General features: G+C 41.5%; 1 protein-coding gene across 1 annotated transcript in view; it reads left to right on the forward strand.

The window, feature by feature from the left end:
- PEPD (peptidase D) overlaps window positions 1-27117 on the forward strand; it is a 156096-nt gene that overhangs the window by 29177 nt on the left and 99802 nt on the right. Inside the window, exon 7 of the mRNA XM_069739227.1 lies at window positions 3326-3370. Coding sequence (XP_069595328.1) covers window positions 3326-3370 — 45 coding nt within the window. The remainder of the gene's footprint in view (window positions 1-3325; window positions 3371-27117) is intronic.

Consider the following 27117-nt stretch of genomic DNA (forward strand, 5'->3'; position numbering starts at 1 on the left):
GGTATTAACGGATCGCCTGCAGTCCGGACCTTTTTCCATAAGAAAACATTTGGCACATTATAAAATAATAAATCCAGCAAAGTCCCCCGAACTGTGGAGCAGCGAGAATCTGACAGTCAAGAATGTGACAACGTTCCTCTCCCAAAACTCCAGCAATTTTCTTTTTACTTTCCAAACATTTATAGACTGTTGTGAAAAGAAGACACAATGGTAGACATTTCTCTGTTCCAACTATTAAATTAAACCTGTCATCGAAAAAATATTGACCTGCAGGTATGGGAATAATCTGTAGGTTAATAGTGTTCTGAAGCCATACCACCCAGGTTTCCCTCAATATGCCGCCCAGCTTTCCCTCGACACGCCGCCCAGCTTTCCCTTGACACGCCGCCCAGCTTTCCCTCGACACGCCGCCCAGCTTTCCCTCGACACGCCGCCCAGCTTTCCCTCGACACGCCACCCAGCTTTCCCTCGACACGCCACCCAGCTTTCCCTCGACACGCTGCCCAGCTTTCCCTCAACACGCCGCCCAGCTTTCCCTCGACACGCTGCTCAGCTTTCCCTTTACACGCCGTCCAGCTTTCCCCCGACCCGTGCCCTGCCTTCCCTCAACACGCTGGCCAGCTTTCCCTCGACACGCGGCCCAGCTTTCGCTCGACATGCCTCCCAGCTTTACCTTGACATGCTGCCCAGATTTCTCTAGACATGCCGCCCAGCTTGACCTCGACATGCTGCCCAGATTTTTCTCGACATGCCGCCCAGCTTGACCTCGACATGCCGCCCAGATTTCTCTCGACAGGCCGTGCAGGTTTTTCTCAATATTCCGTCTAGCTTTCCTTTGATATGTCATCCAGGTTTTCCCTCAATATGCCGTCCTGCTTTCCCTCAATATGCCATCCAACTTTGCATCGATATGCTGCCCAACTTTCCCTCGTTATGTTGCACAACTTTCCCTCGGTATACTGTCCAGTTTTTCCTCTATATACCATCCAGCTTTCCTTAGGATATGCACTCCAGATTTCTTTTGATATGCCTTCCAGGTTTTCTTCTATATGCCGCCCAACTATCCCTCAATATATCATCCAGCTTTCCTTAGGATTTGCTGCCCAGTTTTCAATATACTGTCCAGCCTTCCTTAGGACATGCCGCCCCGCTTTCCCTCGACACGCCGCCCAGCTTTCCCTCGACACGCCGCCCAGCTTTCCCTCGACACGCCGGCCAGCTTTCCCTCGACACGCCGCCCAGCTTTCCCTCAAAGCGCCGCCCAGCTTTCCCTCAAAGCGCCGCCCAGCTTTCCCTCGACACGCTGGCCAACTTTCCCTCGACACGCTGGCCAGCTTTCCCTCGACAGGCTGGCCAGCTTTCCCTTGACATGCTGCTCAGCTTTCCGTCGACATTCTGCCCAGCTTTCCCTCGACATGCTGCTCAGCTTTCCCTCGACATCCTGTCCAGTTTTTCCTCTATATACCGTCCAGCTTTCCTTAGGATATGCCCCCCAGATTTCTTTTGATATGCCTTCCAGGTTTCCCTCTATATGCCGCCCAATTATCCCTCAATATATCATCCAGCTTTCCTTAGGATATGCCGCTCAGTTTTCCCTCAATACACTCTCCAGCTTTCCTTAGGATATGTCGCCCTGCTTTTCCCTCGATATCCCGTTCAGTTTTCCCTTGGTGTAACCAAGGAGCAGCTGAGTTGAAATCTTATCAGAAAATGAAGACTTAAGTGCCGAAAATTATTATTTTATCCAAGTGCCAGAACAATATTTCCAACATTCTTAATTAACCCGGACATTATCTTGGCCAGAACCTCCAGAAAGAAAACTCTCATCATCCTCCTCATCATCTCTCCTGCCGTACAATCATTGCTTGTCATTATCCATCGCGTTTCATTCCAGGCTGTTATTCCACTTCTGTGCTGTTCTCCATCCAAAACATTTCTTCCCCCATCCTTCACCATCTGTGTCCTACCGCTGATCCAATCCAGGGCTCTGCCAATCATTCGCTTATCGCAGTTTTTTTTTTTCTTTTACCTCTTTGTGTTTTTTTTCTAATAAGACCGCTTCACAAAATGACACTTTTCACAGGGTCTGGGTAATTTCGGCAGCAGCATAAAGGTTGTGCCCAGCTCTCTTTAGCTACGTTGTTGTGCTGTAATTAATGCCATCTCGGGCTCTTTGAAGCCTGACAGATTTGAGTAAATACAGCTTCAAAAATTGGATCACAGCGGTGCCTGCCATGATATTAATTTTCCCATTGTCTGCTTATTTTGAGTTGACGGTTTAAGCAGCAGAAAGTTCTAATTTTAAGGTTTGAAGGGGACCTGGCTGTCACCACTCCTAGCGAATAAACAACGGAAAGTTTGCAGATTCTCTACAGAATGTTTTTATTGGAGTCCCCAAAATGAATTTTACTGACACCCTAATAAATTAGTAGCACTATTAGGAGCTTGCATGTAACAATCTCTAGACCAGTACCAACCATTAGCCAGCCTTATCCCAAAATAGCTGTGCAAGGATTGCACCCACTAGTGATGACTGCAAGAAAATTATTTTAACGTCAGTGCTGCAACTAGTCATATAATAATAATAATAATAATAATAATAATAAAAAAGCTATATTCGCCCGTTATGAAAGTGCTGCTCCAAAATTGCCACTCCAATGCTTCCCAGCAGTCTTTGTTTTCCTTTCTGCAGCGATCGGCTGCAGTGGTCACGTGTAAATAAAGGACATGAGGTCCACCAGAGGGACAAGATACATTTTTTTTTCTATGTTATCTCATTTCCTGCCTTTGGCCAAATTTTTTAATGAATTTGAAAAACCTCTTTAAGGGATTTTCTCGCTGCCGTCATTTGGTATATCAATAAGATACGGTCAAAAAGATTGGTCAGGACCCCAACCAGTGTCACAGAATAAAGATACTACCTTCTTGACAGGTTGACTTAGAAGCTGCGAGGCCATTTATCATTGCATAAATCTGTGACATGCGAGATCCATTATTATACGGTTTAGTATTCCACATATAGCTGAGGGTGTGCTTCACAGCAGAAATCAAACAGAAGCCCTCTTTTAAGGATGGTTCATGCCATCACTTGGGAAGGTAGGTTCACGTTCCCTTATTCTAGTGTTTTTTGGAGTTGTACTCTTTTGTGGCCCCTAGGGATGGCATGGACTCTTATCCTGGTATGTTTACAGGTCATTGTTGCTCCTTACAAGGACCAAACCACCAACTTTTCTGTTGCCCCTTTATATCCTGATGCCCAATTTGTTTCTTTTTTTATAATGTGAATGTCGAAGTCTCACCTTTTTCTATTCCTTTTTTTTTTCAGATTCAGCGTGAACAACACCCTTCTTCACACCGAGATCGTGGAATGGTATGCCACTACCGTCCTCTTATGTCCATATGAGAGAAGGTTTTTGGAGAAGGTGCTATCTGAGCATGCACGGGTGCTAACAGAGTGTCGAATAATATATTTGTGTCCCCGCACCCGCATGTCTAGCGGGAGTTCGACAGCCGCAACACATGCAGGGATTGTCTAACAAACAGGCACACGCTGCTGCTGTCAAACAGCCGCGAGGACTCGGATGTATTGTTCAAGCGAGCCGAAAACACTCGGTTTGCACCCGATCATGCTCGTATAACACCTTACCCGAGCACCTTCGCTCATCACTAATCACGATATAATGTCATATATCCCATTGCTGCCATCTCATCCCTATAGGAGTAGTTCTTGTTACAGTTTTTCCGCACAGATCATAAAACCCGACACGTTTTGTTTTTTTGTTTTCTCCTTATTTTTTTTCTTTTGTGCTTTGAATCATTTTACCACATTGGTGTGATTTCACATACAATCTCACCATCTGCCAAATGACAAATGAGAACAATAAATATGAAGCAACTCGCGTGGGGACACATAGCCACGTTGATATTGAGGAACGGATAAATCAGATGAGAGGGCAAACAAGGGGACTGTTAACGTCTGGCGGAGTGATAAAGGGCCGCACCTTCCATGTTCTATTTGATAATAGGAAAAATTCTATATATATATATATATATATATATATATATATATATATATATATATATATATATATATATATATATATATATATGTATATATATATATATATATATATAAAGTTTATTAATTAAAAATACAAATACCGAGTTCTTGTAAAGGCTTCATTAATCTCACCACATGCCAATGTGCATTATGAAGCTGCCTCTTATACAAGTCCCTGATCAAATTAGACGTAGTGCCACCATCTTGGTCATGTTAGGAGGAAGGATAGATGTCATATTTTATACAAGCCTGTTGGTAGCTTGTGTGGGTGTTGCCGAACTACTAGTCTCAGCATGTTCTATATAAAGCATGATTGTCCAACCGATGAGAGATTTGCAAAAATCTCTGCAGAAGAAAAGTGTAATAACCCATATCCAGTGGGGGTCTTAGAGTAGAGGCCCACAAGAGGACATGGCTCTGAAATATGCTAGCACCTTTCCACACTGTCGACAATTTCCGTATGACCACATTTCAAATTAGATGATCCACTTGTACCATAAAAAAAAATAAAAAATCCGTCCGTGTAGCTGCAGCCGCCCGCCGGCATTTTCTTTATTTGTTTGATCAAAATGTTTCATTATCAGACATCTTCCCTTGAGTCATTTCGTATCTCTGTGCACATAAGGAAATAAGGAAAATGACAATTATTTTATTTTTTATTATGCTGTAATTCTGCGGATAGATGGGTGAGATAATGTCTGGCGGAACAGAAGGTCATCTGCGCGACCCACGACCATTAAACCTCCATGATTCCTCCTGAACTAGAATACTGTTTTATAATTGGGATTCGTGTCTGCCGAGCTGCAGCAGTGTCATCAGTTTAAAGGCTAATTGCGATGAGCGGCTGGCGCCCACCTCCGGGGGGTTCTCAGTCATCCGTCTGAAAATATAGAAAATGTTAGGAGGTTAGTTTCCTGTAAATGAGATCATGGATTGTTAGTGAGGATTTTTCTGCAGTAGATACGAATATTCATGGGCAGATGCTAGGAAGAGTTTACTTTTTCTTTTAGTCTTTATTTTTTTCTTATTCTTTTTGGAATTTAACTTTAGAGAGGGCTTGAGGCCGTGTTAGAAGACCCTTTTTTCCTGACTATATAAGTCTCTTACCACGTTGTGGCAACCTGTATGAAGTGGGTTGCCACTCTTGGGGGCGGCACTGCATGGTTATCACTGCCACTGGAACAGAGCACTTGCTCTGGGGGTGTCCCAAGCGTTCCAGCAGGGGGAAGGGTGCAAATTGTATCGGCAGATGGGAGCGATCCATGTGTGCTTGCAGAGTGGGAGGGTGCTAAGCGTGCCGTTAGAGAGGAGCGACCCAATAGTGCCGACAGGGAGGAGCGACTCAAGCTTGCCTGCAATGGGAAGAGTGCTGAGCGTGTTGGCCGGGGGGAAGCATGCCAAGCGTCCCGGCAGGAGGGTGTGTGCCGTTAGGGGGAAGTGACCCAAGCATGCCGATGGGGGGCAGCTGCCCAAGCATGTTGGCGGGGGGGGGGGGGGGGAGTGACCCAAGCGTGCTAGCAGGAGGAGCAACTCAAGTGTGCCTGCATGGGCAAGCGTTTCAGCAGGGGGAGCATTCCAAGCATGCTGGCAGGAGGGTGCATGCCGTTAGGGGGAAGTGTCCCAAGCATGCCGACGGGGTAGCTGCCCAAGCATGCTGGCAGGAGGAGCAACTCAAGAGTGCCTGCATGGGCAAGCGTGCCAGCAGGGGGAGCATTCCAAGCATGCTGGCAGGAGGGTGCGTGGCATTATGAGAGAAAGACCCAAGCATGCCGACAGGGGGCAACTGCCCAAGCATGGTGGTGAGTGACCCAAGCGTGCCGGCAAGAGAAGCAACTCAAGCGTGCCTGCAGGAGAGAGCAACCCAAGCGCGCGGGCTGGTGGGGAGCGACACAAATGGATGAAAGGAGCCCAAGCATGATGACAAGGGAGAGTTACCCAAGCCCACTGGCAGGGAACAGTGACTCAACACCACCCCTTCTGCTTGGCTCAAAGACACTCCAACCCATACACCTAGCCCCACAGCAAGAACGGCCCTACTCAGCTGCGAACAGATGACGTATAAAGCTTGCAAATGTCCCAAATGACAGCAAGTGACGGTTGTGCAGAAATTTTTTGTCGGGGTAATCTATTGCCCATTAGATATGTTCTTTGTTGCGGCTGATGTAGGACAAAGCCGCTTTACAGCTGAATGATGGTCCGTGTAATGCAAAGACTGCACAAGACCACAAAAATGGGATCTGCTTGTACTAAGTGTCCTCTGTGCTGACTAAAAGAGAGGGTCCTGAGCAGTGGACCCACGTCTATGACACCCATGTGCAGTAGCGATTGTCAGTTTAGAACATGCTCTATAAGGACCTGGGCATTTTATTTTATTTTTTTTCACCCTTTTTTTTTATTTCTTCACATTCTTCCAACAGCAATAACTTTTTTATGTTTCCGTCAACAAAGCCATACGAGGTCTTGAGTTTTTGAGGGGTGAGAATTACAATATTCATTTTACTGTATAATGTACTGAATAAAGAGGGAAAAAATTCCAAGTGAGTGAAATTGTGAAACAAATACAAATCTGCCTTTGTTGTTTAGGTTTTGTTTTTGCCCTGTTCATTGTGCAGTAAGGACGACCTGGAAACATGATGGTCCACGTCAGTCCGATTACGTTGATGCCAAACTTACATCTGAGTTATTTCTTTGTCAACTTAAATGATGAAAAATAATTCAGTATTTTGTCAAAGGAAACTTTTTTTTTTTTACCTTTTGGCTCACCATTTTCTGAGTCCTGTAACATTCCTTTTTTCTGTTAATGGAGCTGAATGAGGTCTTGTGTTTTTTGTTTTTTTTTTGTGTGGCGAGCCAAGGTTTTTATTGATACCAATTTCATGCATATCTTTGAATATTGTTTACTATATTATTTAGTAAGTTGAGTTAGCCCAAAAAATGCAATTCTTGCATTTTCATTTTTTATTCTACTTTTGGTTAATTAATTATTTGATGTACGCCGTAAGAGCAAATTAAAAATTTTCTTTTTATTTTTATAAAAGTTGGGTGATTTTTTATTTTTTTTAAATATTTTTCAAAACTTTTAAATCTATTTTTAGGAACTTTAGGGAACTTGAACCTGCGATCATCAGAATATTGCAGCGTGTAGTGAAAAATCATGGCTGAGCTTTACGATAGAACCAAGGTGGTATTAACGGGAGACTTCAGCAGGACCCCGGCTGCGATAATAACCCATCGGTTTCCCATGATAGTGTCACGTGGGACTTTGGGATGATGCACGCGAGCACCAGCGCACTTGTTCTGGAGGCCACGTGACCAAATAACGGCTGATTGGGTGGGATTGTCGGATCCCAATGTTGATCCTTAGTGTTAATTTAAGATACTAATTGTTTAGATTGAGAGGGTCCCATGTGATCTCTGAAATACCATTTTTTTTCACGCCTTTTTTGGCAGCACTTTCCAGGTCGCTGCTTTTGTCATTTTTAGCAAAGCATTCAGGGTTTTTTTTTGTTATTTTTTTTACTGCAAAGATGAAACATTATTTCTCATGTCTATTCCTGTCCCAGGTGAAGAGAGCAGATGTTATGTGACTACCTTGCAGATGCACTTGGGAAGGGAAATCTGTCGGAGAGGTTTGATGGCAGCTGACAGATTATTCCTAGTGGTAACCTATGTCAGAGGCATCTCTCGTGTGACTTACTGGGAATGGCGGCTGCATCGTGCCGTCTCCGCTCCCCTCTCACAAATCATCCCTGATTTCCCTATGACACATCGGCGCAGTCAACATATCTGTCACTTTTGCACCGTAACCCTGAAAGATTTGATCACATCTCGACTCCAGCTCTTTGTTGTCAGAGTTGCTGGATTCTGTATTTTTTTTTGTATTCCAAATATATATATTTCATTGAGAAGAGAGATGCAGTCAGTGTGTATCTATAATAAATGGCACTCATGGATATTAGCTGATACAAATGCCATCTAGTCATGAGCAATCTGGAACCCCACCGAGACGTGAGGCACAGAGGGCTACTTGCCTGCAGTTACTGCGGTGGGGTTTTGTTTTTCTTGCTAATGTTTTCATTCTTTCAAGTACTTTTCCGTGTTTTATTTTTTCATTGTTCTCTACGCCCTCAGTGTGTCACATAGCTGAATGGCCAGGGCTGTTCTTAGCTGCTAAAACTACATATCCCGGCAGAACTTGCTTCTAATTAGCGCTGCAGATCCACCCCCTTCCTGTATACCCCTTACTACCTCCATGGCTCTTGAGTTTTCATTAAACTAATCTAAGTGTGGAATCCGCCTTGTGCTTCTACACACTCTCTACTCCTGTACACTACCCTGCCTGGCTGATTCTGTGTTCTGCCATCAACATCCCTACAGCTGCCTGTGTGGTTTTGCATAGTTGTTAGCTATAGCTGGTTATAGCGGAGTTCAACTCTCCTACATCTCTCCACAACAACAATGCAGAACTGCAGGCATAAAACACAGCTGAACTAAGTCACAGTACACAGAACCTCATACAACAATATATCTATCCTCTCAAACACCATCCTGCCGTATATTTCTCCTTTCTGTCCCCCTCTATATACAGCTCATCCATCAGTATATTTCTTTCTGACCCCTCCATATACAGCCCTTCCTGTAATAGATCTGTTTTTCTGTCCACTCTATATACAGTCCATCCTGCAGCATATCTGTCCTTTTTGTCCCCTCTATATGCAGCCCATCCTGCAATAGATCTGTCATTTAGTCTGTCCTATATGCAGCCGATCCTGCTGCATAACTCTGCTTTTTGTCCCCTCTATATACATCCCCTCCTGAAATATATCTCTCCTTTTAATCGCTCCTATATACAACCCATCCTGCAGCATATCTCTTATTTTGTCCCCTCTATATACATCCTCTCCTGAAATATATCTCTCCTTTTAATCGCTCCTATATACAGCCCATCCTGCAGCATATCTCTTATTTTGTCCCCTCTATATACAGCCCATCCTGAAATATATCTCTCCTTCCTCTCATCTCTTTATACTGCCAATCTTGCAGTATATCTCTCCTTTTTGTCCCTTCTATATACAGCCTATCTTGAAAACACAAAAAAGCACAGTAAAACCTAAAACACTCTGTTGCAAAAAAATCACAGTGGACAGCAAGTGCTAGTAAAAAGATGGAAAAAACAGGGTATTTGGTTGATACGTTTTTTGCAAAAAATGTATATTAAGCCGCTCTACCAAACGTCAAGGTATACCCGTATCAGAGCAGTCCTAACTAATGTATGTAATCCCTATCTGATGTATTTAAAACCTGGTCATTTGTACAATACCTGTATGAGCAGGATTCAGAAAAGGAATGTCCATGTGGACACGCTGGACAGAACGGCTCCTGTGCGCACAGCTCAAAAAAAGAGGGGTGGAGGCCTATCTTGTAGTTCATCTTATCTCCAAGCACCTGTGTACCGCCTCGTCCTGCAGAGTATTTGCCAGCACACAGTCACCACTTCTTCCAGGTATGATCTCTGTACCATTAATGTAGGAGGCGCCACCCTTTTTCATGACTATTTATATAATGAAACCTGGCACTCAACTTATGTGTGAAAGCGTTTTTTTTATTTTTCAGCAACAAAACGTTTCGGTCATAAGTCTGGCCTTCCTCAGTCACTGTTAATACAAGCAAAATAAAAAGTAATAAATGTACAAAAGAAAAAGGTGGTATATAACCAAAATAAAGTATTTACAGTACCAAACTGTCAACATACAGATGGCATAAACGTATATGGAAGATGGTATACAACGTTATATAAAAACAAGTGGAAAGACATATCCATGTTTGTAGAAAATACATATGGAGACAACCAGTTATGGCACAGTATATGCTGTAAGTGGAGGAAGGAAAAAAGAAAGAAAAAAGACGTACCATATAGGAGGAAATGTCTATGGTGAATGTGTGCTCCTGTGAGCAAAAAAAGGGGGGGTCTTCTCTGAAATGTAAAAATAACACTCTGTTACGCATGGGGTGTAGTGGGTGAAAAGCTACCATCGATATAAATAGCGATTGCCTACCCCTGTTACAAGTGAAGGTGTGCGCAGCAGCCTGTGGGAAGGATAGGCACAATGTAAGTTACCATGCTGCCGAGGATATACATGTGCTGAAGTGGGAGGAAGAATTTGACTTACCGCTGGCGTGTGGTCTGACTCGGTGTCCACCGCTTGTCAGTTACCTATCACGCCCAAGCTCAGTAATGTCATCATTAATTCATGATGTCATTGCCACCTCTTACTGCATGCCTCAGTGATGTCATATTTTTTCATTAGTTGCCTCAGTGATGTCATTGCTTCACGAGTTGATTGTCTGCATGCCTCAGTGATGTCATTACTTCCTCATTAGTAATTAGTTACATTCATCAGTCATGTAATTGCATCCTCATTAGTAATTGGCTACATGCCTCAGTGATGTCATTGCTTCCTCATTAGTAATTGGCTACATGCCTCAGTGATGTCATTGCTTCCTCATTAGTAATTGGCTACATGCCTCAGTGATGTCATTGCATCCTCATTAGTAATTGGCTACATGCCTCAGTGATGTCATTGCATCCTCATTAGTAATTGGCTACATGCCTCAGTGATGTCATTGCTTCCTCATTAGTAATTGGCTACATGCCTCAGTGATGTCATTGCTTCCTCATTAGTAATTAGCTACATACATCAGTGATGTCATTGCTTCCTCATTAGTAATTGGTTACATGCCTCAGTGATGTCATAGCTTCCTCATTAGTAATTGGATACATGCCTCAGTGATGTCATAGCTTCCTCATTAGTAATTGGCTACGTGCCTTAGTGATGTCATTACTTCTTCACGAGTTGATTAACTACAGTACATGTCAGTGATATAATTGACTATGAATACCTTGGATACCTGTGTATATGATGTAATTCTAATATAATCAGCAATTTTATTGTTTCCAATGTGTATACATTTTTTATTACTGTTGTATCATCTCACAAAATCACCCTTTTGTCTGTATACATGATGTATCCTAGGACTGTGCTCTCCTGCACTGCCTCCACGCTGCTTGGCATCCTTACACTTCTGCCACTCTCTTGCTCACAGAGTTGTGATCTGATCTTGTAGATGGTATTATGCGTAGTATGTTTGCTCCTCATCATACTCAGTCTCTATTTTTCTATACTTTTGATCATACTTTTTTCTGCTTCATTTAGCCACCAGGTTTTCATTAAAAATCCAGCAGTGCCTGAGGGGTAGAGCATTGGGTGGTGTATAACGTGTCGACTCCCAGCATGCCCAGGGTTCGGATTCAACTTTTGCGATATTTTACGTTGTTACAGATTTCATCAGTTTTCCTCTGTTGATCAAGGTTCACGTGCTAATGCTGGTTTTTATTAGGGTCTCACTACCAAGCAACAAGCTTAAAGTGACCATCCGATAAGTCATGACTGAAGATACACCCTTAAATTGCTCTTTGTTGACCTATATACTCCGATCAGCCATGACATCTGCCTAATATTGTGTAGTCAAAACCGATCATTTTATGGACTCCTCCGCACCTCTGATGGTTTCCAGCGGCATCCTCCACCAAAACGCTAAGAGCAGATCCTGTAAGTTGAACGTTGCGGCCTTCATGTATCGGACTTGTCTCCGGCACATCCCACAGATGATCAATCTGATTGAGATCTGGAGAATTTTAGACAAATCATCGCCTCAAACGTTTTGTCATATTGCTAAGAAAACTCCTTAAGTGTGGCAGGAGCATTAAGTGGCTCAACAGGGCAACGGACATTAAGGAATATGCTGCCTTGAAATGAGGACTACAGGGTTTAGGTCGGTGCTACGTGGACACATCCTCATGACGTTAGGAACGAAGGTGTCCCAGCCGAACATTACATTGCCTCCGCCTGCTTGTCTTTTTCTTATAATGCATGCTGTTTCCATCTCTTCCCCAAGTAGGTGATGCACCCAGCCATCCACATGACATAAAATGTGATCTTTTAGACCTGGCTGTCTCCTATTACTGCTCTTGGTTCAGTTCATGTGCCCGTTGTTGGTGATTTTAGCAGTAGACCGAGTTCAGCATGGTCACTATGACACAGCCTCATACGTGACAATCTGAGATGCTCTACATTTCCAGACACCTTTCTATCATGGCTTCGATACTTTGCTTGTTTTGACACTTTTCAATCATAACTTATGTTACGGCAACCTCTATGCTGGGCCTCCAAAAATGACTATTTTATAGTTACCGTACCTGATGTCCATTTGCCCCCCTGTTGCCTTCTTGGCTCAGATCGACATTTAGCCGTGGGATTCAAATGGAGGACACCAGATAGAGTGACCATACATGAAAAATGTCCCATGGTAGAGGGACACTTTAACTTCAAGGAAAAATATTAAGCTCTTCTTTTTGATTGGATCAGATGGGCTAGCCTCCTCTTCTGGGGACACCCCACAGTATCCACTGCATAACGTTAATACCCCACAAGACCCGAAGTATACCAGGAACAGCGCAGAAGACCCACCATATACCATGATCACCGAGCAAAACATGCTGTATGCCAGGAACATCCCAATAGGCCCAGGGTATACTTGGATCACCACATACAACCAATAGTGTATCAGGATCACTCCTTTGGACCTGCGGAGCACATTCCTGAGACCCGCCGTATATTTGGAACACCCCACGACACCTGTCCTATGAAGGGGAGCACCCGACAAGACCCGATGTAAACCAGGAACAACCCACAAAACCTGACCTATACCATGGACAACATACAAGTTCTTCTGTGTACCAGGAACACCCCACAAGACCTGCCATATATCGGGAACACCCCACAAGACCTGTTGCATACTGGGAATACCCCACGAGACCTGTTGTATACCGGGAATACCCCACGAGACCTCCTGTATACCGTGAACACCCCACAAGACCTGTTGTATACCGGGAATACCTCACAAGACCTGCTGTATACTGGGAATACCCCACAAGACCTGCTGTATACTGGGAATACCCCACAAGATTTGCTGTATACTGGCAACACCCCAAAAGATATTTTGTACATCAGGCGCAACTCGCTAGGCCTGCTGTACACCGGGCAGCACCCCATAAGACCCGCCATATGCCGGGAACACCACACAAGACCTGCCATATAATGGGAACACCCCACAAGACCTGCCATATAACGGGAGCGCCCCATAAGATCTGTTGTATGTCGGGAAAGCCACACAAGACCCGCCGTATACCAGGAACCCCCAGAAGATCTGTTGTATATCAGGAACACCTCACCAGACTTGCCATATTTGGGGAACACCCCACAAGATCTGCTGTATATCTGGAACACCCCATAAATCCGGATATTTTAGAGGTACTCGGACCTGGCATAATTTATTTAAGATCCTTTCACAGATGATAAAATCTGCATTTGGGTTACATTGTGTGTGAGGTAATCTCTGTATAAATTCAAATTTAGATTTTAGGTAGAAACCAATAAAGCCTAATCTTGGCATCGCGTTTGTCCGGATCCTTCAGACTGTGACAAGTGTTTCCAGATCGCAGTGTTTTCGCTCCCATCAGCCAAGATGCAAAGTCTTTATTATGCAGAATTTCCAATATTCGGCAGCAGAAGTAATTTAGTACGTTAGTGACATTTTCAACTACAGCCTTAAGTTTACAATCTTCGCAGAATCCACTGAGCCATCTGCATTTAGATACGGACAGTGTGTGAATAATGTCTCCTATAGATTACACAATATTACAACGATGAATATTTTAGGCCCTCAAAATGGTTCATTAAACGCTATAGGCTTAAAAATGTCAGCCATAAATTGTACATCTCTCTGCCCCTGTCGAGAGTTTGAGTAAAATCATTTACATAAAACTCTACATACTTTTTATTATTATGCAAATTTAATAGCATTGCCATGCACCTTATTTAATAAATGAGCCGCTTCCACCTAACACCTATGCATACATATTCATAAGATTGCAAATTAATTACTATTCACCCCCTCTTCCACCAAAGAAAAAAATTGCTGATGGGGAAAGGGTTAAATAAACGACTCGATCTGATCCTTTGTTGCTTGCAAACATTGAATTCATTTGAATAAGCTTTTCAGGAGCTATTAATTAAATCTTTTCCATTCTGTCTGAAATTTCCTTTTGATTTAGAAATCTGATTAACATTAGAATACATGGCCGCTTACTAGTGGGTAAAAAAAAAAAAAGGAAAAATATCACTACAATTTGTGTCTAACCATATCATATCAGCCACCATGTTTAAATAATGTAAGAATATTATAATATATTCAGTATGGAAATGTAGCGGTCAATATGGAAATTGTCAGATTTTGCTTTTTTTTTTTTTATCTCACATGAGTGCTAAATTCACAGCTACACTGCTCAGTACAGCTACATAGTATTTTATCACACCCCTTAGCAGGAGTCACAGCTACACTCCTAACTACTGCTGTCCTCCATGTTGCTGCTTGTGAACATGTGCTACATAGGGACAGGAGAGCAGGAATCTCCCAGGTCTGTATGTGCTGTGTATGGAAGACATCATAGTCATAGCAGGTAGTCTACACCCACTAGCTCAGAGACAACTGAAAGTTATATAGAGAGTCTGCAAACTGGCTACAAGTCATATAATAACCAGAAATATTGTTATTCCTTCTAATTCCTCAAGAAAAGGAGTTCTTTAAAAGGAGAGTTTTATTACAAGGAATTGATGGCTAGACATTCCTTCTGAAAGGGGTTTCTGCTATGTTTTGTGGGATGTTAAGACGTAAGCCCCAATGGGACCAAGGAATCAGTGGCAAAACGCAATGGAAAAGCAGCGGTAACTAAAATCCTACACTCCATTGTAACTTTTATCCCCACTTTTTCAGTCAGCCATTATGTCATCAATGGCAGCTCTGCCCCTTTTGATTTCATCACTGCATACTAATATGATATTGCCAAATTAGATTTTGCAAGCATATCCCATAAAAATTCTATAGGATGCGAAACCGGCTAAATAAGATTAAAATAGATAAATCTCCGGGTCCGGATGGCATACACCCACGAGTACTAAGAGAACTAAGTAATGTAATAGATAAACCATTATTTCTTATTTTTAGTGACTCTATAGCGACAGGGTCTGTTCCGCAGGACTGGCGCATAGCAAATGTGGTGCCAATATTCAAAAAGGGCTCTAAAAGTGAACCTGGAAATTATAGGCCAGTAAGTCTAACCTCTATTGTTGGTAAAATATTTGAAGGGTTTCTGAGGGATGTTATTCTGGATTATCTCAATGAGAATAACTGTTTAACTCCATATCAGCATGGGTTTATGAGAAATCGCTCCTGTCAAACCAATCTAATCAGTTTTTATGAAGAGGTAAGCTATAGACTGGACCACGGTGAGTCATTGGACGTGGTATATCTCGATTTTTCCAAAGCGTTTGATACCGTGCCGCACAAGAGGTTGGTACACAAAATGAGAATGCTTGGTCTGGGGGAAAATGTGTGTAAATGGGTTAGTAACTGGCTTAGTGATAGAAAGCAGAGGGTGGTTATAAATGGTATAGTCTCTAACTGGGTCGCTGTGACCAGTGGGGTACCGCAGGGGTCAGTATTGGGACCTGTTCTCTTCAACATATTCATTAATGATCTGGTAGAAGGTTTACACAGTAAAATATCGATATTTGCAGATGATACAAAACTATGTAAAGCAGTTAATACAAGAGAAGATAGTATTTTGCTACAGATGGATCTGGATAAGTTGGAAACTTGGGCTGAAAGGTGGCAGATGAGGTTTAACAATGATAAATGTAAGGTTATACACATGGGAAGAGGGAATCAATATCACCATTACACACTGAACGGGAAACCACTGGGTAAATCTGACAGGGAGAAGGACTTGGGGATCCTAGTTAATGATAAACTTACCTGGAGCAGCCAGTGCCAGGCAGCAGCTGCCAAGGCAAACAGGATCATGGGGTGCATTAAAAGAGGTCTGGATACACATGATGAGAGCATTATACTGCCTCTGTACAAATCCCTAGTTAGACCGCACATGGAGTACTGTGTCCAGTTTTGGGCACCGGTGCTCAGGAAGGATATAATGGAACTAGAGAGAGTACAAAGGAGGGCAACAAAATTAATAAAGGGGATGGGAGAACTACAATACCCAGATAGATTAGCGAAATTAGGATTATTTAGTCTAGAAAAAAGACGACTGAGGGGCGATCTAATAACCATGTATAAGTATATAAGGGGACAATACAAATATCTCGCTGAGGATCTGTTTATACCAAGGAAGGTGACGGGCACAAGGGGGCATTCTTTGCGTCTGGAGGAGAGAAGGTTTTTCCACCAACATAGAAGAGGATTCTTTACTGTTAGGGCAGTGAGAATCTGGAATTGCTTGCCTGAGGAGGTGGTGATGGCGAACTCAGTCGAGGGGTTCAAGAGAGGCCTGGATGTCTTCCTGGAGCAGAACAATATTGTATCATACAATTATTAGGTTCTGTAGAAGGACGTAGATCTGGGTATTTATTATGATGGAATATAGGCTGAACTGGATGGACAAATGTCTTTTTTCGGCCTTACTAACTATGTTACTATGTTACTATGATCATTTAAAAATGTTAATGCTCATGGATCCTGGGTTAAATGTCTGTTAGCTTATCCACTGTCAAAATAACAAATACAATTGACCAGACCAACCATGGATATTACCTAGGATGTAAGGGATCATAGTGGTCTGGGAAAAAGATGGTGATGGAATGTCTAAAGGCCCCTTTCCCAATCATTAGCCTGTGTATGCATGGCAGCAATCCGCTGATCAGGTTGTTTCTGGTATCCTAAAAAAATCATTGTGGTCAACAGCGTAAAGTTGGAACTTGTGCCAGCAAAATGCAAACTGTATGAGGGCAGGACAAATGTGGTAATGGGCATTTTTCTCTGTCCACTTTGCATCAGTCCAGATAAAGTTGGCTTAAACTAGCGCAGATTGACTTAGCATATTATCAATTTCCTTAGTTTAAGTCCTCTTGGCCTGGGCCACCTTAAAACGTAACTAAACTTTTTTTTTTAGATGTGTTTCTCTCCTTTACCTAATTTTACTTTATTATGTCCTAAACACCATGCTTAAGGTTCTGATTTAATTGCTCTTTTAGAAGCTGCTTTGCACTGCTGCTCTGGCGAAAACCCCTATTCAAACACTTTCAAAAAAACTTTTTTAACACTTTCTTATATGCATCTTTATCTCTCCAGCTCGCTGTCCTTTACCTTATTATTCTTCCTTATATCCTAAACATCATGACTAAGGTGCTTATTTTTAACGACTTAGTTTTTGCTCCTTTTAGAAGCTGCTTTTGACTGCTCTCTTGCAAGAATCCCTTACTCAAACACGTTTTAAACACTTTACAGACTTTTACAAACACTTTATTGCCAGAGCACAAGCCTGAGGAGCAGAGAATCTTGGTCGTAAATAAAGTGGTTGTAAATAATGTTCGAGTACAGATTCTTTGTAGAAATGCGGTTCAAAGCAGCTTCTAAAGAAACATAAACTAGGCAGTTAAAACAGCACTTTCAGTGTGACATTCGGGAGTAAATTAAGCAAACAATAAGTAATTAAGTGTCTTACAAAGATTTATAATTTTGGAAAGGCTGATTAATAAATAAATGTAAAAAACAACAACTGAGGCCTCCTGCATAGACAAGTAAGAAAAAAAACCATGGGATTTCTTTAGGTGACACTGATCGCAACGAAGGGGCTCGGGCCACTTTTAAAGTGCCTGAACCACTTCTGAACTAATTTTTAACATTTCCATAGTTTCCTGTACCATCGTAGCAATGTGCAAAATCGCCAATATCAATTTCCAGAGTGAGCTGGCTGGTGATGCAAGTGTTGTAATACTTTGTAATGGACAATGCCAAGTCTCGGGGTCTATAAGATGATGCACAGTCTCCCACGGACCTGACTTGCATACTGTGGCCAAGTTTTACAGTCCCAGGGGCCATGGAGATCTGGAAGGATTAACGTTTCTGCTGTGAAAATGGATTGTAATGTATCTAATCCCTCAAATCCTGATAGACATTTCATTTTTTTCTCTTTTTTTTCAAGCAGGATTAGCTCACGATCAGTAATGACAAAGGCAGGCTTTCCAAGTCCGGAGTGTCACCTTTGGCTGTCATAGTAATGAGATATTCGTGGGTGCTCATATCAGTCCGGTAATTAGCACATAATTCGTTTAAAGCCTTCAGACCTCCGGCTTTTCTCTAGATAGACTGGACTCGGGCTGTTTAAATGTAGACAATATATGTATCCGGTGTGTGCATGCTCCGCAGCATTACACTGCCCTGCTGCTTGTCACGCATATAAAATTGCATACATAAGATAAATAAAATACCACTTTACAACGGTTTAACCCTTTCGCGTCAGAGCCTGTTTTTGCCTTCATGACCAGGCCAGTTTTTTTTTTCATTCTGACCAGTGTCACTTTATGTGGTAATAACTCTGGAACGTTTCAATGTGTCAGTGTGATTCTGAGATGTTTTCGTGACACATTGTATTTTATGTTAATCACAAATTTAGGTCAATATTTTTTGCGTTTATTTGTTAAAATATCATTACTTTTGTGATAATTTTGCAATTTTCAAATACCGTAATTAATTTTTAATGCCCTTAAACCATAGTTGTATCACACAAAATAGTTAATAAATAATATTTCCCACATGTCTAATTTACATCAGCATAATATTTTAAACATATATACATGTATATATATTTATGAAGTTAGAAGGGTTAAAAGTTTATTGTCAATTTCTCATTTTTCTTTGGGGAGCCTATGTGACAGAAAATACCCATAAAAGACACCATTCAAAAAACTCCACTCCTCAAGGTGCTGAAAACCACATTCAAAAACTGTATTAACCCTTCAGGTGCTTCACAGGATTTAAAGCATTAAAGCATTGTGGAAGGAAAAAAATGAAAAATTTAACTTTGTCCCACAAACATGTTACTTTAGCCCCAAATATTGCATTTTTCAAAACTAACTGGAGAAAATGGACCATTCAATTTGTTGTGCAATTTCTACTGAGTACGCTGATACTCTATATACGGTGGAAAACTACCATTTGGGTGCACGGCAGGGCTTGTAAGGGAAGGAGTGCCATTTGACATTTGGAACGCAAAATTGTCTGGGATAGTGAACATCATGTCGCATTTGCAGAGCCCCTGATGGAACACAGTGGAAAACCCCAACAAGTGACCCCATTTTGGAACTACACCCCTCAAAGAATTTATATAGATGGGTGGTGAGCACCTTGAACCCACAGGTACTTTACAGAATTTTATAATGTTGAGCTGTGAAAATAAAAAATCTATTTTTTCCCACAAAAATGTTGCTTTAGCCCCAATTTTTTAATTTTCACAAGGGTAACATGGGAAAATGGACCATATAATTTGTTGTTCAATTTCTCCTGAGTACGTCGATACCCCATATGTGGGGGAAAACTACTGTTTTGGTGTATTGCAGGGCTCGGAATGGAAGTACCATAGTACCATTTGGACTGGAGTAGGTTGCGGTTCAATGTCAAATTTGAAGAGCCCGTAAGATGCCAAAACAGCAGAAACCCGCACAAGTGACCCCATTGTGTAAACAATACCGCCTGAGGAATTTATCTAGGGGGAGTAGTGAGCATTTTTAACCCTCAGACAATTGACAGCATTGTATAACATTGGGCTGAGTAAATGGAAAAATTTCCATTTTTTTCCACTAAATAGTTTTTTTGATCCCAAGGTTTTAATTTTCAAAATGGGTAATAGAAGAAGTTACCTAACATATTGTACTGTTCTTTTTCTCTTAAGTACGCAAGTACCCGATAAGTGGTTAAAAACTACTTTTGAGGCACAGTGCATAGCTCAGAAGGGAAGGAGTGCCATGTTGTAGTGCACGGTTTTCTGGAAAGGTTTGAGGGTGTCATGACCTACTGGGAGAGCCCCTGAGGTGCCAGAACAGCAGAACCCACATAAGTAATCCCATTTTAGAAACTACACCTCTCAATGAATTCATCTTGGGGTACAGTGATCATATCGACACCACAGGTGTGTAACAGAATTTTATAACATTGGGTGGTGAAGAAAAAATAATTACATTTTTACCACCAAATTTTTTTTTAGCCCTAAATTTTACATTTTCTTAAATGGAAATGGGTAAAAATGGCTCCAAATTTTGTCCCACAATTTCTGTTGAACGTGGCAATACTCCATATATGACTGTACAGAACTGCTTAGTCACATGGAGAGACTAAGGAGGGACAGAGTGCTGTTTGACTCTGACTACAAATTTTCATAGAATAGTTTGTGAACTCCATCTACAGAGCCCTAAGTGCCATTAAAGCCGAAACCCTCCTTCAAGTAACCCCAGTTTGGAAATTTCACCCTTCTGGTAATTTATCTACAGGTGTAGTGACGAGTTTGACTCCATGGGTGTTTTCCAGAAACAAGCAGCAGTGGATGTTGCTTAGTGAAAATTGCTGATCACTGTTAAGGGGTAACTAATGTGATAGTTTTATAGATCGGTTCATTCCGGACGCAAGGATACCAAATGTGTACTATTTGTTTTTACATAAAATAAACAAAAAAAGTTACACTCTGTAGTGCTAAATCATGTCAATATGAAATATGAATAGCAATACTGCTTCAGGATACTAGGAAAAAAACATGACTCTTAGCACATAATTTGGCCTATCAACCAATGTCAAGGCTGTCTCAAATCTACTTGCTCCTAACGTGTCTAGTGTGAATACCTCTCTTCAAAGTCTGATTTTATGGGAACGTAGGACCCTGTTGGAATTAAAATCCACCACATGCAGGAGAGCGGAGTGCTCGTTAATAGAGCTAATATACCAATGACAAAAGACTGACCGGCACTTCCAAGCTAATGTGAACAGGAGCACCCATCTCCATATGCAAAAAACAAAAACAGTTGCACTCTGTCGTGCTAAAAGCGTGTCAATCTGAATTATATGAAATATGAATAGCCATTTATTTTTACATAAGCATACATATTTATAGGTATAATATTGTTTTAATTTTTTTTTAGTAGGTTTGTTTTTTTTACTTTTTCCGTCTATGGGACTTCAACTTTTATTTCTGAGATCACTGATCTCATGCAGGTATACACATGTATTGCAGTGCATGAGACCAGTCAGTTTTACACTGTCAGATCGCCTATTAGACCTTGCCTATGGCTGGGTCTAACAGGCCACCTTAGCTGGCAGACCCGGAACTCGTCATTTGGATTCCGGTTGCCATGACAGCTCTCAGCTCCCCTGTGATCAGTCGTGTGGGTGCTGGACAGGCGAGAGAGAGAACCCTCTCACAATGTTCTAAATGCCACAATCGCTGTTGGGAACTGATCAAATCAGGTGCCAATGATGTCGCCAGTGCAGAGCTAGCGTTCTACACTGGCATCCTGGCGTATGGAGGTATGTGGGGGTCCCGAGCGCTACACGACTGCCGATTGTTATCAAACATCGTCGCTATACAAAGCCCAACAAGCGCCAACGTTTATTTACCATCAGTGGTCAGGAAGCGGTTATTTCTCTTTTTACAAAAACTGGCTGAAATGACTTTGGACGATAGCACTGATCAGTTTTTAGAATAACCCCATAAACACTGATGATTTCCATTTGGCAGCGCCGTTTATTATAAGACCCTGAACCTTTCATAGCCAGCCTTCGAGCTGATCGGGGGTAATTAATAGTTCATGTTTATCTAACTCCCACCTTTCATACTTGCTGGTGTTTCTTGCCAGAAAATAAGATTAAGCGTTCCAATTATTTCCGCTCTGTACCGGAATGCAGGCTGCTTTTCCATGTGTCTGGGGGATGGACTGACTATACATTGGATGTGCAACGAGTGTATTAAATAAATCATATTAATAAATAAACTATCAGGCTGTTCTACTCAAGCAGTATGGAAAGACTCCTAGTACCTGCCAACATCGCAGTCAGGAGCTGACATGAGCAGCCATTATTCTAGTAATAGGTATAAAAATAGCAGTATAGGCATGTGCATTGTATAAGAGAGGTACCAATAACGTGGGTATACAGCTGTTATTTCCAGCCTGGAAAAGTTAGCTTATTATTGTACATAAAGGGCAGTATTATATCAGTTATACTGTTGTAAATAAGAATCAGTATTATAGTAGTTATATTCTTGTACATAGGAGGCAGTATTATAGTAGTTATATTCTTGTACATGGGGCAGTATTGTAGTAGTTATATTCTTGTACCTAGAGGCAGTATTATAGTAGGTATATTCTTGCACATAGGAGGCAGTATTATAGTAGTTATATTCTTGTACATGGGGCAGTATTGTAGTAGTTATATTCTTGTACCTAGAGGCAGTATTATAGTAGGTATATTCTTGCACATAGGAGGCAGTATTATATCAGTTATATTCCTGTACATATGGGCAGTATTATAGTAGTTATATTCTTGTACATAGGGGCAGTATTATAGTAGTTCTATTCTTGTACATAGGGGCAGTATTATAGTAGTTATATTCTTGTACATAGGAGGCAGTATTATAGTAGTTATATTCTTGTACATGGGGCAGTATTGTAGTAGTTATATTCTTGTACCTAGAGGCAGTATTATAGTAGTTATATTCTTGTACATAGGGGCAGTATTATAGTAGTTATATTCTTGTACATAGGAGGCAGTATTATAGTAGTTATATTCTTGTACATAGGGGGCAGTATTATAGTAGTTATATTCTTGTACATAGGGGCAGTATTATAGTAGTTATATTCTTGTACATAGGGAGCAGTATTATAGTAGTTATATTCTTGTACATAGGGAGCAGTATTATAGTAGTTATATTCTTGTACATAGGGAGCAGTATTATAGTAGTTATATTCTTGTACATAGGGAGCAGTATTATAGTAGTTATATTCTTGTACATAGGGAGCAGTATTATAGTAGTTATATTCTTGTACATAGGGAGCAGTATTATAGTAGTTATATTCTTGTACATAGGGAGCAGTATTATAGTAGTTATATTCTTGTACATAGGAGCAGTATTATAGTAGTTATATTCTTGTACATAGGGGCAATATTATAGTAGTTATATTCTTGTACATAGGAGCAGTATTAGAGTAGTTCTATTCTTGTACATAAAAGTTTTATAGTAGTTATATTCTTGTACATAGGGGCAGTATTATCGTAGTTATATTCTTGTACATAGGGGCAGTATTATAGTAGTTATATTCTTGTACATAGGGGGCAGTATTATAGTAGTTATATTCTTGTACATAGGGGGCAGTATTATAGTAGTTATATTCCTGTACATAGGAGCAGTATTATAGTAGTTATATTCTTGTACATACGGGGCAGTATTATAGTAGTTATATTCTTGTACATAAGAGCAGTATTATAGTAGTTATTTTCTTGTACATAGGAGCAGTATTATAGTAGTTATATTCTTGTACATAGGAGCAGTATTATAGTAGTTATATTCTTGTACATAGGGGCAGTATTATAGTAGTTATATTCTTGTACATAGGAGCAGTATTATAGTAGTTATATTCCTGTACACAGGAGCAGTATTATAGTAGTTATATTCTTGTACATAGGGGCAGTATTATAGTAGTTATATTCTTGTACATAGGGGGCAGTATTATAGTAGTAGTATTCTTGTACATAGGGGGCAGTATTATAGTAGTTATATTCTTGTACATAGGAGCAGTATTATAGTAGTTATATTCTTGTACATAGGGGGCAGTATTATAGTAGTTATGTTCTTGTTCATAGGAGGCAGTATTATAGTAGTTATATTCTTGTACATAGGGGCAGTATTATAGTAGTTATATTCTTGTACATAGGAGCAGTATTATAGTAGTTATATTCTTGTATATAGGGGGCAGTATTATAGCAGTTATATTCTTGTACATAGCAGCAGTATTAGTTTTTCCATTTCAAAGTCCTATCTCCTCTTTTCCCTTCACACTTTTAAGCCTAAAATCATTTTGAGAAAGTGCCATATATTCTTTCTTATTTCCAATCAAAAGGTGAAAGGTTCCTGGAACAAGTGTAATTGGCATGTGGAGGCCGGATGCAGACGTCAGAGGTGTGAACCAAGGTCCAGACCAGTGGATTGTGCTCGCTCACAATTATAGCACATACAGAAGGTCACATTGCAAAGTTCCTCCAAACCTCTGCTGCTCATTATGGGCTGTGAGATCATTTGCCTTCATTTTAATTAAAAGCCTGTGAAATAATTCCTGCCGTGTTAAAACCGGAGTTGTGTCAGTCACACGTGTTGATGATGTGAAGGTTGTGTGGGAGATTAACGTGTTTCGTAACTATTATTGTGTTATAAGCCCATGGCTCGTTCTGGGGGGAGGAAATGATTCCAAATATCAATATATGTTGAGGCTTGCTCCCGGACTGACGTGTTTTCTGCCCTTTGTATGTTATGGAGGAATCTCTTGGGTCTGTATGTGACGTTCACGTCCTGGCTGCAAACTGACATTATTTCATGAAATCCCCCAAGTCTCCGCTTGCTGCATTAAACAGATTACACAGCTGAGTGTGAATTGGGTGGAAATCTCGGTTTCCAGCACTTATAGATGAAGTTTCCAATCCCTTAGAGTCCATTAAGCTGGCTCTGGTTTTTTACTTTCTATAACAAACAATAAACACCACGTTTCTCCTTTTATTCTATAGTTATTTAATTGTGTAAGGAATGTATAGTGCAATTAATGACCTCAAGCAGTGATGTTCTGTAATGATGAGTCTTACGGCCACCACTAGAAGGAGCTGGGTATGCAGATATTACAATAAGTTCCCTCTAGTGGTTACTTGCATTCATTACAGTTGAATCACAAGCTCCCCCTAGGTGTGGCTTTCATTCATTACAATTGGATCATTTGCTCCCCCTAGTGGTGGCTTGCATTAATTAAAATTGGGTCACAAGCTCCACCTTGTGGTGAATTGTATTACAGCTATAGAAGTAGCTGTGGAGGATATCCACTAAATAAAACGTAACTTTTAATATATATAAATTAATAAAAAACTAGGATCCTAACCAACACATATATAGACATTGAACAATGTGCTCAAGTGAAACAGTGCTCAAGATAAAAAATTGGAGCAGTCTTACCAATTAGACGGACATGAAAGGAACCCCCTCACGCTTCTGTAAGGGGAGTGGTATCAAGAATAAACATAAGACTGGAGGGTAGGAAAAAGATGTGTCACTACTATCTTCCCTGTAAGCCCCCCTAAAGAGCTCCTGCCCTAACAAGGACAGGCCCCAAATAAGTCCTGCTATGGACACCCACCAACCAAAGAAAGAAAAAAAAAAAGAAACAGGATGAATGCAATGTCTCTATATCTCCCAACGCGTTTCAACTCCAATAGGGGAGAATCATCAGGGGAGTTCTATTTAGTGCAAGGCAATAACCAGTGGGTCCGTTCAAATAGTCCAAGAAAAAGGTTCATTCAAATGGAGTCCGTATAGGTCCATATAGAGTCCGTGCCCTTAAGGGATCCGCAGTGGCAATGAGTCCCAAAATACAGTCCCCAGGTATCGACTGTGTCCGCAGCCTGGAGTGAGTCCCATTGAATTGTATTACAGCAAGAGCATAAGTTTCTTCTAGTGGTGACTTGCATTCATTACAAATGGATCATAAGCTGCCCCTAGTGGTGGCTTGCATTAATTACAGTAGGATCACAATCTTCCCCTTGTGGTGGCTTGCATTCATTACACTTGGATTATAAACTCTCCCTAGTGGTGACTTGCATTCCCTACAGTAGCATCATAATCTCCCCCTAGCATTGTCTTGCATTCATTCCAGTAGGATCATAAGCTCCCCCTAGTGGTGGATTGCATTCATTACAGTAGTATCATAAGCTCCCCCTAGTGTTGGCTTGCATTCATTACAGTAGTATCATAAGCTCCCCCTAGTGGTGGATTGCATTCATTACAGTAGTATCATAAGCTCCCCCTAGTGTTGGCTTGCATTCATTACAGTAGTATCATAAGCTCCCCCTAGTGGTGGATTTAATTCATTCCAGTAGTATCATAAGCTCCCCCTAGTGGTTGTTTGCATTCATTACAATTGGATCATAAGCTCTCCCTAGTGGTGGCTGTAGCACCATAATCTCCTCCTAGCTTTGTCTTTAATTCCAGTAGTATCATAAGCTTCCCTTAGTAGTGATACCAGGGATTCAAGCTTCAGGAGGCTAATTTGCATATTCCAGGTGCCTTCTGGGAGAAGCGAAGTCTCCCTAAGCTAGAAGATCGTTGGGTACAGCCGGGACCAGCTGCTTCGAAAGCATCACCAAACCAGGGATTCAAGCGTCAGGAGGCTAATTTGCATATTCCAGGTGCCTTCTGGGAGAAGCGAAGTCTCCCTAAGCTAGAAGATCGTTGGGTACAGCCGGGACCAGCTGCTTCGAAAGCATCACCAAACCAGGGATTCAAGCTTCAGGAGGCTAATTTGCATATTCCAGGTGCCTTCTGGGAGAAGCGAAGTCTCCCTAAGCTAGAAGATCGTTGGGTACAGCCGGGACCAGCTGCTTCGAAAGCATCACCAAACCAGGGATTCAAGCTTCAGGAGGCTAATTTGCATATTCCAGGTGCCTTCTGGGAGAAGCGAAGTCTCCCTAAGCTAGAAGATCGTTGGGTACAGCCGGGACCAGCTGCTTCGAAAGCATCACCAAACCAGGGATTCAAGCTTCAGGAGGCTAATTTGCATATTCCAGGTGCCTTCTGGGAGAAGCGAAGTCTCCCTAAGCTAGAAGATCGTTGGGTACAGCCGGGACCAGCTGCTTCGAAAGCATCACCAAACCAGGGATTCAAGCTTCAGGAGGCTAATTTGCATATTCCAGGTGCCTTCTGGGAGAAGCGAAGTCTCCCTAAGCTAGAAGATCGTTGGGTACAGCCGGGACCAGCTGCTTCGAAAGCATCACCAAACCAGGGATTCAAGCTTCAGGAGGCTAATTTGCATATTCCAGGTGCCTTCTGGGAGAAGCGAAGTCTCCCTAAG

The sequence above is a fragment of the Ranitomeya imitator genome, chromosome 9 (assembly GCF_032444005.1).
Source record: "Ranitomeya imitator isolate aRanImi1 chromosome 9, aRanImi1.pri, whole genome shotgun sequence".
Lineage (NCBI taxonomy): Eukaryota > Metazoa > Chordata > Amphibia > Anura > Dendrobatidae > Ranitomeya > Ranitomeya imitator.